General features: G+C 35.4%; 1 protein-coding gene across 4 annotated transcripts in view; it reads left to right on the top strand.

Moving 5' to 3' along the window:
* LOC121726630 (ETS-like protein pointed) overlaps positions 1 to 14,919 on the top strand; it is a 141,998-nt gene that overhangs the window by 26,707 nt on the left and 100,372 nt on the right. For all 4 annotated transcript variants that reach the window (XM_042114065.1, XM_042114066.1, XM_042114067.1 and 1 more), the window contains exon 3: positions 5,712 to 5,832. In XM_042114065.1, the coding sequence (XP_041969999.1) occupies positions 5,712 to 5,832 (121 nt within the window). The remainder of the gene's footprint in view (positions 1 to 5,711; positions 5,833 to 14,919) is intronic.

Raw genomic sequence — 14,919 nt, forward strand, 5'->3', positions numbered from 1 at the left:
CGGCGGATGCGCCGGCGCACTCCACCGGTGCGTGACGCGACATCGTTCTTTTTGACACCGGACCTGCACTGCATTTTGAAAATATAATATGAGGGGACACCTGATTGTTGGAGCTTAAAGGATAATTTATATACTTACTTACATAGAGTTTTTACCTAAAGCTTGTACGGAGCTCTGAACTGGTGTTAAACAACGATAAGGCTTTAATTTTCTTATTACTTAGACGAGCTTTTTCAGCTCTTCATGGATCTGAGCTTTCAACTGATGTTGAACAACGATGAGGCTTTAATTTTTTTGTTACTTAGACGAGATTTTTCAGCTCTTAATTGACCCAAAGCTTAAATGAAAATTTCAACTGAGATTGAACAGAGATGAAGCTTTAGCTGTTTTGTTACTTAGATGAGCTTTTATGGCATATAATATTGTGCAAATTAAGTTTCGTCAGCTTTGAAAGCTTATATATGCTACGCATACAAATCTATTTCATGAACCAAATCAAAATACGAATGAGTTTAATATCACCGATAGAAATACGCTCTGTTCTAATTTCAAATGAAATTACTCATATCATTTTGTAACCTCGAGTTTTTTTATTATTTTTAAACGTGTCCCTGACACTGACGCCATGCGGCCCTAATGAGTTTCGACATTAGTTTACTGCGACGAAAAAATGACTGTCGTGAGACGCTCTGAGAAAGAGTTATGTATGTGGTTATATTGTGTTATGAGCTATGACATTATATTATCTAAAATATGTACTATTACTTTACAAGATAAATAATAAACAGTGTTTAAATGTTTGTTTTACGCAGTATTTTAGCAAATATAGTGGATCACAAGGCACAATGTTAATGCTCAGTAGTTTTCAGGGTTTCGTACCCACAGGGTAAAAACGGGACCCTATTACTAAGACTTCGATGTCTATCTGTCCTGTCCGTCTGTCGGATCAGAATCGGCTACTGGGTACTTTTTATATTGAAAAGTGCATTTGTTGAATAAATAATAGTAAATTATTACAACTCGAGATTGACGGTGACCATTGTTTGTGCGATGGGAATGGGATAGTGAATAGTGATGGACGTTGGTCGATGGTGCCATACTTATTTAGTCACTTCAATAAAATAATATTATTGGCCAAATACTTTAAATGGAAAAACAGCGTTTGCCGATAGCTAGTTTTTTATATAAATCTTCAGTCTTGCTCCATATCTTTATTAATCTCAATATTTTTTCCTTTCCCCCTCCCTCTAATTCATTTTTTGAGACAAACAATAACGTATGTTCGGTTGCCCGAGAAAGACTTATATTAAATCATTTCAAGAGCGGGTTGTTAAGAACCACGAGTTGTTAAAACCAGGGTTGTTAATAATAGCTGGAGAGGTGAGGGCGATGACAGTTATGACTTTGACACCTCGCGCCAGTGTTGCCATAAACAATAACTTGACGTGATTTATTGCACACACAACACCGGTAAAAGGGTAAAAAAACTAAAAGGACGATTGTTTTATTATTGTTCGCTACTTTTGCTTCGCGTTCAAAATATGCTGAAAGCTTACTCGCTAAAGCAAATAAGCATTCATTCAGTAAGCTAAATATTTTCCGCTTCAAATCAATTCATTAACTTAAATTATTGTATTAATTAAATAACAAAATTGTTAACGAGATTCTATGAAAGTAAAAAACAAACGACTCCTTAGTTTTTTTAATTAAAATAGAAAAGGATGTTTTTAAATGTTTGTCTCCGACCAACACGTCACATCCGCTACAAGATGCGCGTTACTTTCTCTACATCAATTAAATTTGACTTTTTAATTTAATGTCGTTTTAATCATTTGGTGATCTATTTTGCTCTAACATTTTTATAAAACTGTACTGAATATTCACTTCTTGAACGCACTTTACATATTTGATTGTACATACATTGTTACAATTATTAATACTTTAGTTTTCTCTAATATCACCTCAAAGTCTAATACGTTAGGTTTTATTAAAGTATTATTTTAAGGTTTCATTGCAGTGTGCCCTTTTAGCAAAAATATGAATACATATTAAAATTGATTTGTAATAATTATTGATGAATTATTTGTGCAGGATCGGAGCTACTGAGTTTACCCGAGCGTGGCTCATTACGGGGCGCCATATCCTGTAACTAATTAGAGGGCCCTTTACTAGCTCTGTCCGCCCCTGAAATGACAAATACCGTAATATTTTTTTATAAAATGTAGACTTGAAATGATTTAGAGGTGAAAAGGATAATAATAATATTATATTAAAGGCAAATGAATCCATTCTTTGAAAGCAATACTTACTACTAAAAAATCGTTCATGCAATAAGCTACGAAAAGTATAAATGGCCAAATATTAAATATTTGGGTAAAACGAAAAGCGCTTTCATAATATGCCGTTTATTGGGTCGACACTTTGACTATCTAAAGTTAATTACTTTAGTTCTTGATCCTAACACATATATTATTATTTGTTAATAATGTAAATATAATATAATATAAATCTTTATAGGAATCAAGTTAGAATTACGTATTGGCTATTGCTACAAATCCTTATGTAGGTTTGTGCAGTAACTGCGATAAACCAGCCAAGGACGTTAAGAATAATAGATGTGTTTTGTAAACAGCCCCGTCTACTATAATTGCAAAGGACTTTATTCAGAGTGCAGACTTTTTACTACATAGTATATCTGGAACAGGGCCATGGGCTTACCCAGGTTCTGGTGCCAGGGGGGGGGGCAAATCACCCAGGTTCTGGGCCAGGGGGAGGCAAATCAGATTTTTCATAAGCTAGGTGTTTATAAAGAATAAAAAATTAATAATTTTTAGTTGTAAAAATATTGTATTGCAAACAAATGGCAAATATTCGTTCTTAATTTTTAATTTTTATAGATAAAAGTACTAGATAATATACTTAGTAGGAACGTCAACATGATCCAGGGGGGGGCGGCTGTCCCCCCCCTGCCCCCCCCCCCCTCGATACGCCCATGAACAGGGCATTTAGTTAACGAGTATGAGGCCGTATAAGCAGTATAATAACTAAATATATATTTATTTCACAAGATTTTTTCAATGTTTTCCACCTAAATTACAAAATCGTCTAAATAAATAACGTAAATTATTTTTGTACGTACCTCACATGTCGTAGTCAAGTGCACTACGGTGACAAATATATCTTGCTCTTAACGTATATCCCTCTGGGCTTCCTAATCTGTTGTGTAATTTATAATAATCTCAGTAAACACGGCTAGATGTTTAAAAAGGCCGGGCGTGATGGAGGGCGACAGTTTGAGTCGAGGAGACGTTACAAATAGACAATTAACCTTACACCCCGATCCACTTCCTTTGAAAAACAGACGTATCTATTTTTTAAAGATCCATGGGCTTTGTAATGAAAAATGAGCTGACTATTACACGATTACAAAAGAAATAACATGTTTGGTTTTCGTGAATTTTTAAGTTTTTTCTCAATACGTCTTGGACATTTTCGTTACTCTTTTTATAAAGTTCCTTTAATAACCCTCAGGCTGAAAGATGTTTCCTCTTCTTTTTTTAGAAATCTTTTCAAATATTCCAGAAAACCTTACAGTAATAATTTCTATCACTTATCGCCTGAGTTCATTAGGGCGACTGGAACAAATAGAAAGGTGAATTGGGATCATGCCCCCACGTTAGCGCGTGCCCTCGGTAGCCGGGGTAAAAATATCCCATCAGCATTCACGCACCGACGATTGATTTATCATTAAGGGAAGGTTCAAATTACGGCTAATGTCGTTGTCACTGAGAATCTTCCCTTAACGGGCAAGAAAACATATTGGAAAGATTTTGTACAAATTACCCAATAATGAGATATGGTACTGAAAATGTTAAAGTTGTTTAAAAAAAGAGGTGTATGATTTTGTACAAATTATGGTTGTTCAGAACCTCGGTCTCCTCTTAGGTAAGAGCAAATTAAACTCAACATAAGTACCTTTGAATGGCATAATTTATGCCAGTACGTCATCATCAAACTATCAGATATTTTTAAAATTAGAAAAAAAATCTTCATAATATACGTACAAGTATCCTGAATAGGAAAATATAAGGTAATCAATAAGCAATAAATATTATTTAATATAAAGAGGTCAATTGTATAGGCTAGGGGTGAGAAGTCAACAAACAAAATTAAATAAAAGGGTCTGATCACTAATGTCGGACATATTGCCATGAGTCCTGACTCCTGATTGAGACGAGGGGACTGCTGTGATTCGTTTTTGACGGTTTTATTGGCCTTATAGATGTTACGGGACCCCTCTGTTATGACATATATTATAAAGAATAGTAGAGTAGTAATGATTCAATTATATCAATAGGTACCTATATCAACAGTAACATAGTTATGACTTATCCTGACTTGATTCAGCTGACCTCAAATCTATTTTCCATGACTTTACCAGTTACAGTGGCTTGGGTTGCTTTTAACTTAACTAAAGCATCTACTTATGGTATATAATTCCATTTCTAAATAAAAAAACCCTTAGAAAAACAAAAAACCATAATCATAATATTTGAAATATTTGAGGCTTTCGTTGGATAATAAAGTGTTTATTAGAATTTAAATGGATATTTATAGGCCCATAACGCTCATGCGCGTACAAATGAAACATGTAAATTGTTGAGCGGGAGCTGATTTCGTGTGCTGAATGGAGATGCGGTGACTCATGTCATGGAACTCGTTCATGTACATCAAATATTCAGTAGAACGTATATTCTGTGGTAGAACACAATCAAAGTGATATCTTGTGGTTGATTTGTTAATTATAGATAGACAAATTGTGATTGGTGTGTTAAGACATTGATAAAGATTAAAAGCAAGTGAGCTATGAAAGCTCTAAATGACCTTACGCGTAATGTGCTTAGCGCTACGTTTTAAAAAATCTTTTCAGGTGTTCAACAGAAATATTTTTCTATACTTATCCTTAAAACCTTAACTTTTTGGCAGTTTGCACCACCGTTTTTAAGCCCTGGTAGATATATCATAAAAGAATCCTGCCATACATTTACAACCTATGAAAAATCTCATTTAACAGACTTAATGCCTGAAACTCATATTCTCAAAATGATTCTTTTAAGAATGTCAGTTTCAGGCATTTTTCTATCGAGTAGATTGTTACACCAAAATTCGTACACGTATTTGCACATATTACGTCCCGGGTATGTTCCGACACAAACGGAAGCGGCCGGCCTGACTGGAATATCGACTGGATCTATAGGAACGTGTAAAAAATGGTTCCTGTCCCCCACACGAGCCTATTGTCTGACTTGATAAACGAGATATCTCTCGCCTAGCTCGCTACATATTGAATAAGAATTAGCCTTACACAATGAATTTGAAGCCGTTTGCAAATGTGTTTTTTATACGAAGTATAGGCCATATATGTTCAGTATCCAGGTTGTGTTGAATACAATATAGCAATTTTTTAAAGAACACAAGTGCTAAGACGCTGAGCTGATGCTTGGCTATGAAAGTTTTATTTTCAAGCTTTCATGTAGGAAAGTTGCTTCCAAAAGTTGCTTATATATAATTACTAAAATGTCTCAAAACGGAATAAAATATACAGTATTTTTAACCGACTTCCAAAAAGGAGGTTATGTTATTTGGATACACTCACTCACAGTTTTCAAAGTTTACTATTGCTCTATTTAATGATACTTGTAAATTTTCAGTTGGACGAAGGAGGCGGCGCTGCTGATGGGATCAAGACTGAGCCCCCGGAGGCCGAGGAGCCGCGAACGATGCAGAAGGTGCCATCTCTGTCGGACCTCACCGATCCAGAAGCGTCGCTGGGTAAGTACTTTTAAGATGCATGGCAAAACCTCCTTTCTTACAGGTCTAAGTAAAAAAAATGTGTGTTCGAAGTTCGAATGGAAGGGAATCGTAGGTTTCCAATTAGGTTTTATGGTTTTAAGATGTCGCTGCAAATAATGTTATTAGTAGAAAAGAATTCATCTCTATAGAATATAATATATCAGTGATAAAGCGGATCATTATCAGTAGATCGCAATCAGATGGTTGTCAGTTACATTTTAGGTATTGCTAGCAGTTCTACGTTTTTGCATATTGAAGAATGACTCTTTTTAGTTTCGCAACGCGATTTTAAATTGCCTATACCATGAATATAATGAATATTTAATATTAAAATTATTGACGTATTTCGATTAATATAATATAATAATGAATGGAATACTAGACCTAAAACGTAACTGTGTTTTACAGTTACAAGATGTTAGATAGGCTAGTGTGTATATTGTACGTGTTGCGATTCCTATCTTCATTCGCTATTTCCTCGCCCGAAGGTTGATGGCTGATAGGTTCAATCGTCACCTTGCTGATCCGTCTTTATTAAAGGAAACGTCTAGATCCTGTCGTTTCATGATATCCTTTGATGACAATTCTGAAGTTAGCCAACGAAATCAAGAGAAATTAAATTTACACAGCCAGCATAAGCCAAACACTTTACATTATTGCAACACAAACATTCAACACTTAGCCAGTTAATGGACTAAGTATAGCTAGATATAGAAAACTAATATTGTAAGCTTTACGCAATAAATAAATCCATACTAATATTATAAATGCGAAAGTATCTCTGTCTGTCTGTCTGTCTGTCTGTCTGTCTTGCTTTCACGCCAAAACTACTGAACCGATTGCAATGAAACTTTGTATACAGTTATTCTAGAGTCTGAGAAAGGACATAGGCTACATTTTGATGTGGGAAAATATCTTATTTCCATGAAAATTTCGATGAAAATGAATTCGCATTGCGCGTGGCCAGCGCTCATCCCGGGGGTCCTGGGTTCGAGTCCCGCAGGCGGAACAAAAAGTTTTCAATTTTCCTGGGTCTTGGATGTGTATTAAAATAAAATTTCAAAAATCTTAAACATATTTTATGTATAATATTATAAAAAATCCAGAAATATATCGATGGAATGAACATTTTAGTTCTAATACGATTCAACAGATGGCGTTTTATTTTTTACTTTATTGTAACATAGAACTAATCATAGTTATTAGTTAGTATGTTTTTTTTTATAGTTTTTAATACGTTAGAATATTATCTATACTAATAATATTATAAATGCGAAAGTATCTCTGTCTGTCTGTCTGTCTGTCTCGCTTTCACGCCAAAACTACTGAACCGATAGTAATGAAATTTTGTACACAGATAGTCTAAAGCCTGAGAAAGGACATAGGCTACTTTTTAACTGGAAAAAGGGGTTGTAAGGGGGTGAAAATGCGTAAATTTGGTCAAATTAACTTAGTTCCAAAAACTTAAAACAGATGGCGCCAAGAGTCCCCTAGATCGCGCTATTGCTTGCTCATACGTATTTCTATAAGAGGTGGTACCATATTGAGCTACATTTTTCGATTCTTTCGATTGTTATACACGTTATTAACTAATAACTCACCTACCAACTTAGACATCAAATTCAAAAACAACAGCGCCAAAACTACTGAACCGATTGTAATGAAATTTTGTACACAGATAGTCTAAAGCTTGAGAAAGGACATAGGCTACTTTTTAACTGGAAAAAGGGGTTGTAAGGGGGTGAAAATGCGTAAATTTGGTTAAATTAACTAAGTTCCAAAAAACTCAAAACAGATGGCGCCAAGAGTCCCCTAGATCGCGCTATTGCTTGCTCATGCGTATTTCTATAAGAGGTGGTACCATGTTGAGGTAGGTTTTACGATTCTTTCGATTGTTATACACGTTAATATTAACTAACTAGCTGTTGCCCGCGACTTCGTCCGCGTGGTCTTTAGTTTATAGCGCGCGGTGTCAACAAAATTTGTGTCAAATTTAAAAACTTTTTACACCCTGGTAAGTGGTACCCCTCTTAGGGCCGCGTTACACCGGAATGGCAGCGCTGAAAGTGCTCGCCTCGCCGCTGCCATTCCGGTGTAGCGCGGCCCTTAATTAATCAAAATACCCAAAAACAGCTGTGCAGTGTGCACATAATCTATACTAATATTATAAATGCGAAAGTATCTTTGTCTGTCTGTCTGTCTGTCAGTCTCACTTTCACGCCAAACACCAAAAGTATCTCTGTCTGTCTGTCTGTCTGTCAGTCTCGCTTTCACGCCAAACGCCAAAACTACCGAACCGATGGTAATGAAATTTTGTATACAGATAGTCTAAAGCCTGAGAAAGGACATATGCTACTTTTTTTACTGGAAAAAAGGGTTGTAAGGGGGTGAAAATGCGTAAATTTGTTCAAATTAAGTTAGTTCCAACAATTCATAATAGATGGCGCCGTGCGTCTTCTACATCGCGCTGACGCTTGCTCAAAAGTCTTCCTATAAGACGTGGTATCATCTTACATTTAAGTTTCGATTTTTTTCGATTGTTATATCTATTCTACGGTATTAAATAACTCAGTACTTTATCTGTGCAGTGACGTAACCTTAAATCTATCAATGATAAATAGTTTATGGGTAAAGTTGTGTAATCGGAGGGCTAAATAAGCTTTAAAATTTGGCATAAAATACGAGTATAAAGTTTAATATAAAAAAATGAAATACTTATTGTGTGCACACTGCACAGCTGTATTGATTTAAGGGGTACCAGGGTTTTTTTATAAAAGCTTTTGACACCAATTTTGTTGACATCGCGCGCTATAAAGTACTATAAACTGAAGTCCACGCGGACGAAGTCGCGGGCAACAGCTAGTTATTACTAAATGTTTTACGCAATTTACTCGCCTTGCTTTTCCTGAATCCTGACTTCAGGCTCAAAGTAAAACTAAACTTATTAAACATAAAATAGTATAGTATAGTAGGCACTAGGCTTATAGAAAAAAAATGGAGCAAGAGGAGATAGGAACCTTTGTAGGAACAAATATTTATTAAAATGGAATTTCAATTATTTTAGTTTATATATTTTATTCCTTCAAATTAATAATTAAGAAATGATTATGTGATCACAGCTAGCTTCCTGTAATTTTGTTGCAGAATCTAAATTATCAATATTACAATAACCTCCAAGGCTCAATCTAGAATGATCTACGTCAGCTATTTATGATAAAACATTAATCATTTAGGGGTCCAGTACGTTGAGTATCTGCAGCTAGCAGTAGGTGCGCGGAATAGGATAATGCGGCGCATCCTCGTTACTGCACTTTCAGATGCGCGTTTCATGACCTACTTACCGATATTCTGACCGCCTAGTATATTTTTGCATATTTTAGTGTAAATATAATTATTATCATTTCGAGCTTTAAAACTACTGCACCGGAATCAGGCTGTATGTTTCTGAATGCCAAACCATGTATCGCCCAAATCGATACAAAGCAACGAAGGCCTGACTAGATAACGCGGTGAACTTCGTACTTCGTAGCACTTTTCTTCTAATATATACCTTTCCTAAACTTCCAGCAATATTTCAAGACCAACATAAGGCAAATCGGTTCAGCCGATCTCGGTAGCAAGACTAACAAATTTTAAAATAATTTTTATTTATTTAAATTCTGATGCAGTAGACTTTCAGCTTCTTTTTCTATTACATAATATTTAAATTTCCTTGTTGATTTCATTCATACTTGGCGCATCAACTGCAAGTTTAAACAAAACTACGAACTCTACATCTCTGTTTCTCTCTTTGAAAGGTTGAATAATTTAGGAATCGTGTGAGGGCGAAATTTTAGCATGAATTTTGATGAAGCTAATTTGTATTAGAAGTTCATCAAACTTGGAGCCCGCCTGCTTCGGGGTGGGCTAAGTATACGGGCCCATTGTTTCTTCACACCATATATACTGTACAACATGTATGAACTTCGTGGGAACTGGGAACATCTTCTTACAACGCCTTTTAACAGTTTATAAAGCAGATAAATCCTTTTGGGACATTTTTACCCGAAGAATCGTGGAGGTTTCTTGTTAATTATTTAAGTATATTTAGAATAATAATAAAAAATACTATTGTCATTTATTAAAATATTATGAAAAGTTAAAATATAATAAGTAATAACAATAAATATTTACTTATAATAAAATTCAATTAACAAATACTATAGAATACAGTCCAGAGTTCCGAAATGTAGAGCAAGATGAAAAGTAACCTAATAAGTTTAGTAGTAGGTACAATAGTAACAAAATACAATAAATTTTTAATATCAAATTAATTATTATATATAGTTCTTTCATTCATAAAGCCCACACATATTTGGAACAAAAAGTGTATTTCTGTGAATCGATAAGGGTATCGCTACTGGAGAAGTCCAATTTGATGTTATCGGGGGCTCGCAGTTGGCACGGCTAGTTTCACTGTAATAAAATGATTTGATTAATACATTATAATATTCTTATTCTCTGTGATAAATACGTAATGATTCAATAAATTTATAGAGGCTTAAAATTAAAGATGCGACGTGTTAACTGTTAAGCGTTAATCGCGATCACGACCATAATTGTTAAAATTTGCTATTCTCTACTTCAAAACACTTCTTCTGTTTGTAACACAAGCGTTATTGATTTTATTTTATAATACCATCTCTTTTTCTCAAAAATGTGTTAATTACAGTTTTTTCGGATAGCGTTATTAAAAGCAACGTCAACGTTAATCCAGTTTCGCGGGTTGTATTACTGGTTTTGTGACTGCGGTCTGCTGATTGCTGCTCCATTCAGCTCTGGTTTACTTTATCAAATTACTCCAATCTTTAATCCTGAATCCGTTTTGAGACAGTGTTATACAGGCTGTACAAAAAAATACACTATATATCATATAATATGAATGTGCCAAATTATTCGTGACTTTCCGATCTTTGCTGCAAGCGATCGCGACCGGCAAAAATTCAAATAAAATGCCACTTTATGGCAGACTAGTGTCGTAGAAAATTAATTTCTACGACACTAGACTAGCGAGTAGCGACCCATGCCTGACATGACCCATGCTTTTTAGTGGCGTAGAGCAAAATGAAACTTGAAGCCTTGGTCATAAAGTTCATGTTAACTCACCATTATGAAAACTCGCCCTAAAAATGATGATGACACCGTATACCCATAAAGTTAATATACCTAGCATAATAGAGAAACAAAGGCCTGAGCAAGAGAGATATGTCACTATCAGTAACACTGCGTGGTAAAAAGAGGCGTGTGATACATTACAGCAGCACTCTTTTTTTGACGTCCAGTTGGCACGTGCCGCACGTTGACAATTTAATCTCATAGAATTCATGTTCAATCATGCTTGTGTAAGTGTATACGTACACATTTTTCACACAGATGAAAACCAATTTCGGTTTCGTTTGACAGCTCGAGATTGTTGCTCTATTCCGCTAAGTATATTATCTTTATGCGTATACCTAAGGAACGTTTGACAGGTGTATTAACTGGTTGTCAAAAGTTATCCCATTATCTGGATTCTGGACTTATGACATGTTAATAACACATTTTCGTATCTTGGTCGTTAGTAGAAGGAAAATAATATCGAAAATGTATTACAATAAGCACAGGAAGGATATTATGATAAAATTAATAGTGAAGGCGTAAGAGAAACCGGCTGTCGTGATAGTATGTTGGATATTATATCGTAAATTCACATGTTACTGTCTCTTGCAAAAACGCGGCCGGTACGACGTTCATTCATACTGGAAACACGCTGAAAAATTAAAATGGACTTATGAAATAACTCATGGTGATACTGATGATCTTACTAAATATTATAGACAGTATACCACCATCGACTTTATGGAAATGACGGTGTTGCTACTATGTAAGTTTTTAGGGTTAGGTTAGGTACCCAAAGCGTGAAAACGGGACCCTATTCATGAGACTTCGATGTTTGTCTGTCCGTCTGTCTGTCTCCAGGCTGTATCTCAAGAACCGCTATAGCTAGAGTTCTGAAATTTTTCCAGATTGTGTATATCTGTTGCCGCTATATCAAAAAATACTAAAAATAAAATAAAATAAATATTTAAAGGGGAGCCCCCTTACAACAAACAACAACCGTGATTTTTTTGGCCTTTTTTGCTCGATATCAATAATGGCAACAGGTAGGCACTTGATATTTTCACAAAGGCCTTAATTATATGTCTACTTCAATATTTAAGAATAATATTAAAATAAAATAAAAAATTAAGGACAAAAACACAATTTTTCGCCTATTTTTCCTCTATAACGGTACGGAATCCTTCGTGTGCGAGTCCGACTCGCACTTGGCCGATTATTTAAGCAATGTCTAAAATATATTTAAACTATAGTAATTGCAATGTAATTGTTATGCAATATTGTGAAAATGAAAAGATTATATCTAGATAAAGATCCAAGTGAATTTTTAAGTTTATGAGGTGATATGAGGTGTCAGGTGATAATAATGTAGGTAAAATAGAAAGACGTTGAAACTGCAAAATCATATTTGATTCGAATTTTATGAAAAAAGCTTTAAAGAAACAGAGTGGTCTTAAACAAGGAAGGAAAGCTTTTCTATGGCTTTAAATGACATTGCTTACGGTCGAGTGAAAAAAGTGCATCTTAGTAATTTTTTCAACATCCTTTATAACTTAGAAATACATCCTTTTGCATGATAGGGATTCTCTAACGGCCGTTCCCAATATTTGATCTATCTCTGGTTTTGCCCTACTAGAGATAGGAATAGCTCACAATTGACATAAAATATATGTCTCTAACGTCTAATGTGAGTTATTCCTATCTCTAGTAGGGCAAAACCAGAGATACATCAAATATTGGGAACGGCCGTAACGGCCGTTCCCAATATTCAATCTATCTCTGGTTTGACATACAACCGATCGCAGTTAACATTGGATTGACATAAAATATATTATGTCTCTAATGTCTAATGTGAGCTATTCCATGGATATTCTTATCTCTAGTAGGGCAGAACCAGAGATAGATCAAATATTGGGAACGGCCATTAACGACACTTTTCAAAAGGAGGCTGTAATTGACTCGTGTATTTTTAACCATGTCACTCTTGCATCAGGCCAGAATGACACAAAAAAAACCCTTCATGCGCTACACTCGCGCATTAGCAGATTTTTTTCTTAGGTTTGATTTGTAAAAACACCGCTTATACCAGTTCATCAGCCACGGATCGAAACAAATCCATATAGCGAGTGGCCGCCCTTGCCTTAGAGCTTTATCGTTACCTTTGGGAAAAGTGAACCAACCCTCGAGATGAATTCCTTCGTCTGACAGCTGTCAGCCGACACCCGCGGATGTTGCGGTGTCCACTTCCCCCGTAATCGGCCATAACATCTACAGGATGTTGCCAAAACACGCGTGTTTACACATAGCATGATTATTTAACCTATATACCATAAACTTCCTGAAACATTCATATTTTGTTGCTACTAGTAAGGCTTGATTGAAATAAATTGAATCGGTTTTTATACATGTCTGTTACCTCCTCAAGCTTAAATTCGGTAAATCTATTCAAATAAAAGTAGATATCTATAGAGATCTTTGAACGCCAGGAGAGGACTGAGGGTAGTTTTAATTTCTGCGCGAAATAGGTATGAATTTCTGTGAGTGATAACTGATAAGTGATAACAAAGAAATGGTACCTAAATGGGTTAATTGTCTGGTATTTTATATACTTACATATTTTCACATATTATGAACTCCAATGTTTTTGGGTGGTACGTTAGCTAGACTTTTTTTTCTTTATTTAAAAGCTTGTGTCGAAACCGACAATGCCAGCCTCATAAAAATCAAAATTACAAAATTAATAAAATATAAATACAAATTTACTAGCCCCCAGCAAACAGGATCTTTCGGCTGAGGTTAGCTAGACTTCAAACAGCTGTAGTTAAATTATAAGCTCAACCTAAAATCTGCATTTTACCCATTTCAACCACAAGCAAAACCGAGTGTGGAGCTTTATAAAGCGTTTAAAAAGTGATTGGTACAGAAACATTATACGTTGACTGACGAAGTGTTCTGCTCAGCCGGATGGAAACGAACCTGCGACACCCGATCACCACTTGTGACCACTGACCATGTGGTCACTGCTCCAATAAATTACAACTTTTAAAATGTTGCGGACAGTGGGAAAGTTTTTATGCGTTGCATAGTTACAAAATATATCTAAATGTTATACGAGTTACCTAATTTATTTATATCCGAGAGCTACAGACCTAATTTTGAAAGTTTTAAATAGTGAAAACTTAGGAAACGAGTTTTGTCGTCTTAATACTATAGAATCTAGATTAATCTTTTAAAATCCAGGGCCGACATGAATCAAATAGTGTAGGCAATAGGTATTAGGCTGGAACGATGAACACCCTTAGTTCTAATCCAAAAGCTAAAAGCTCTACATATCTATTGCTAAGGCCGGTATAAATAGTAAGTACTCAAGATGCATCTCAGTCTCAAGACACGGTTCAGGCTCTGTGATTGGTTGGCTGTCAAAATTTGGACCAATAGAGCTGAACCGCGTCTTGAGACCGAGATGCATCTTGAGTACTGACTATTTATACCGGCCCTAAGTAATGTAGAGCTTTTTAACTTCCATAATATTATCATTCTTTAACAACTTCGAGATCTATCGCTTAGTCTGATTGATGCGTCAATAGTGACTGTCACTGTGATTCATGACTGCAAACAAATTGCAATTAAGGACACAATATACTACCTAAATGAAACCTAATGACTTACATGCCGTAAATCCAACAAAACATTTCTCTTGGAAATTGGAATACAATATTAATGTTTCAGTAATGTTTATGTCGGTTTCGCCGGAGTTAATTGCGAAAACAAAGCGAGCTATTTCGGTGTAAGCGAGTTCAGATGTTGACACAAGAAAATTCTCATGAACGGCCTACGGTGCGTTCGGAGTTACATTACCTTGGACTTTCCATAGAACTAGCCTTTATGACGTTAGCATAAAGGTGTTTTCAGATGTTTAATTCTCGTACC

This window comes from Aricia agestis, chromosome 4 (assembly GCF_905147365.1).
Source record: "Aricia agestis chromosome 4, ilAriAges1.1, whole genome shotgun sequence".
In the NCBI taxonomy this organism is placed as follows: Eukaryota; Metazoa; Arthropoda; class Insecta; order Lepidoptera; family Lycaenidae; genus Aricia; species Aricia agestis.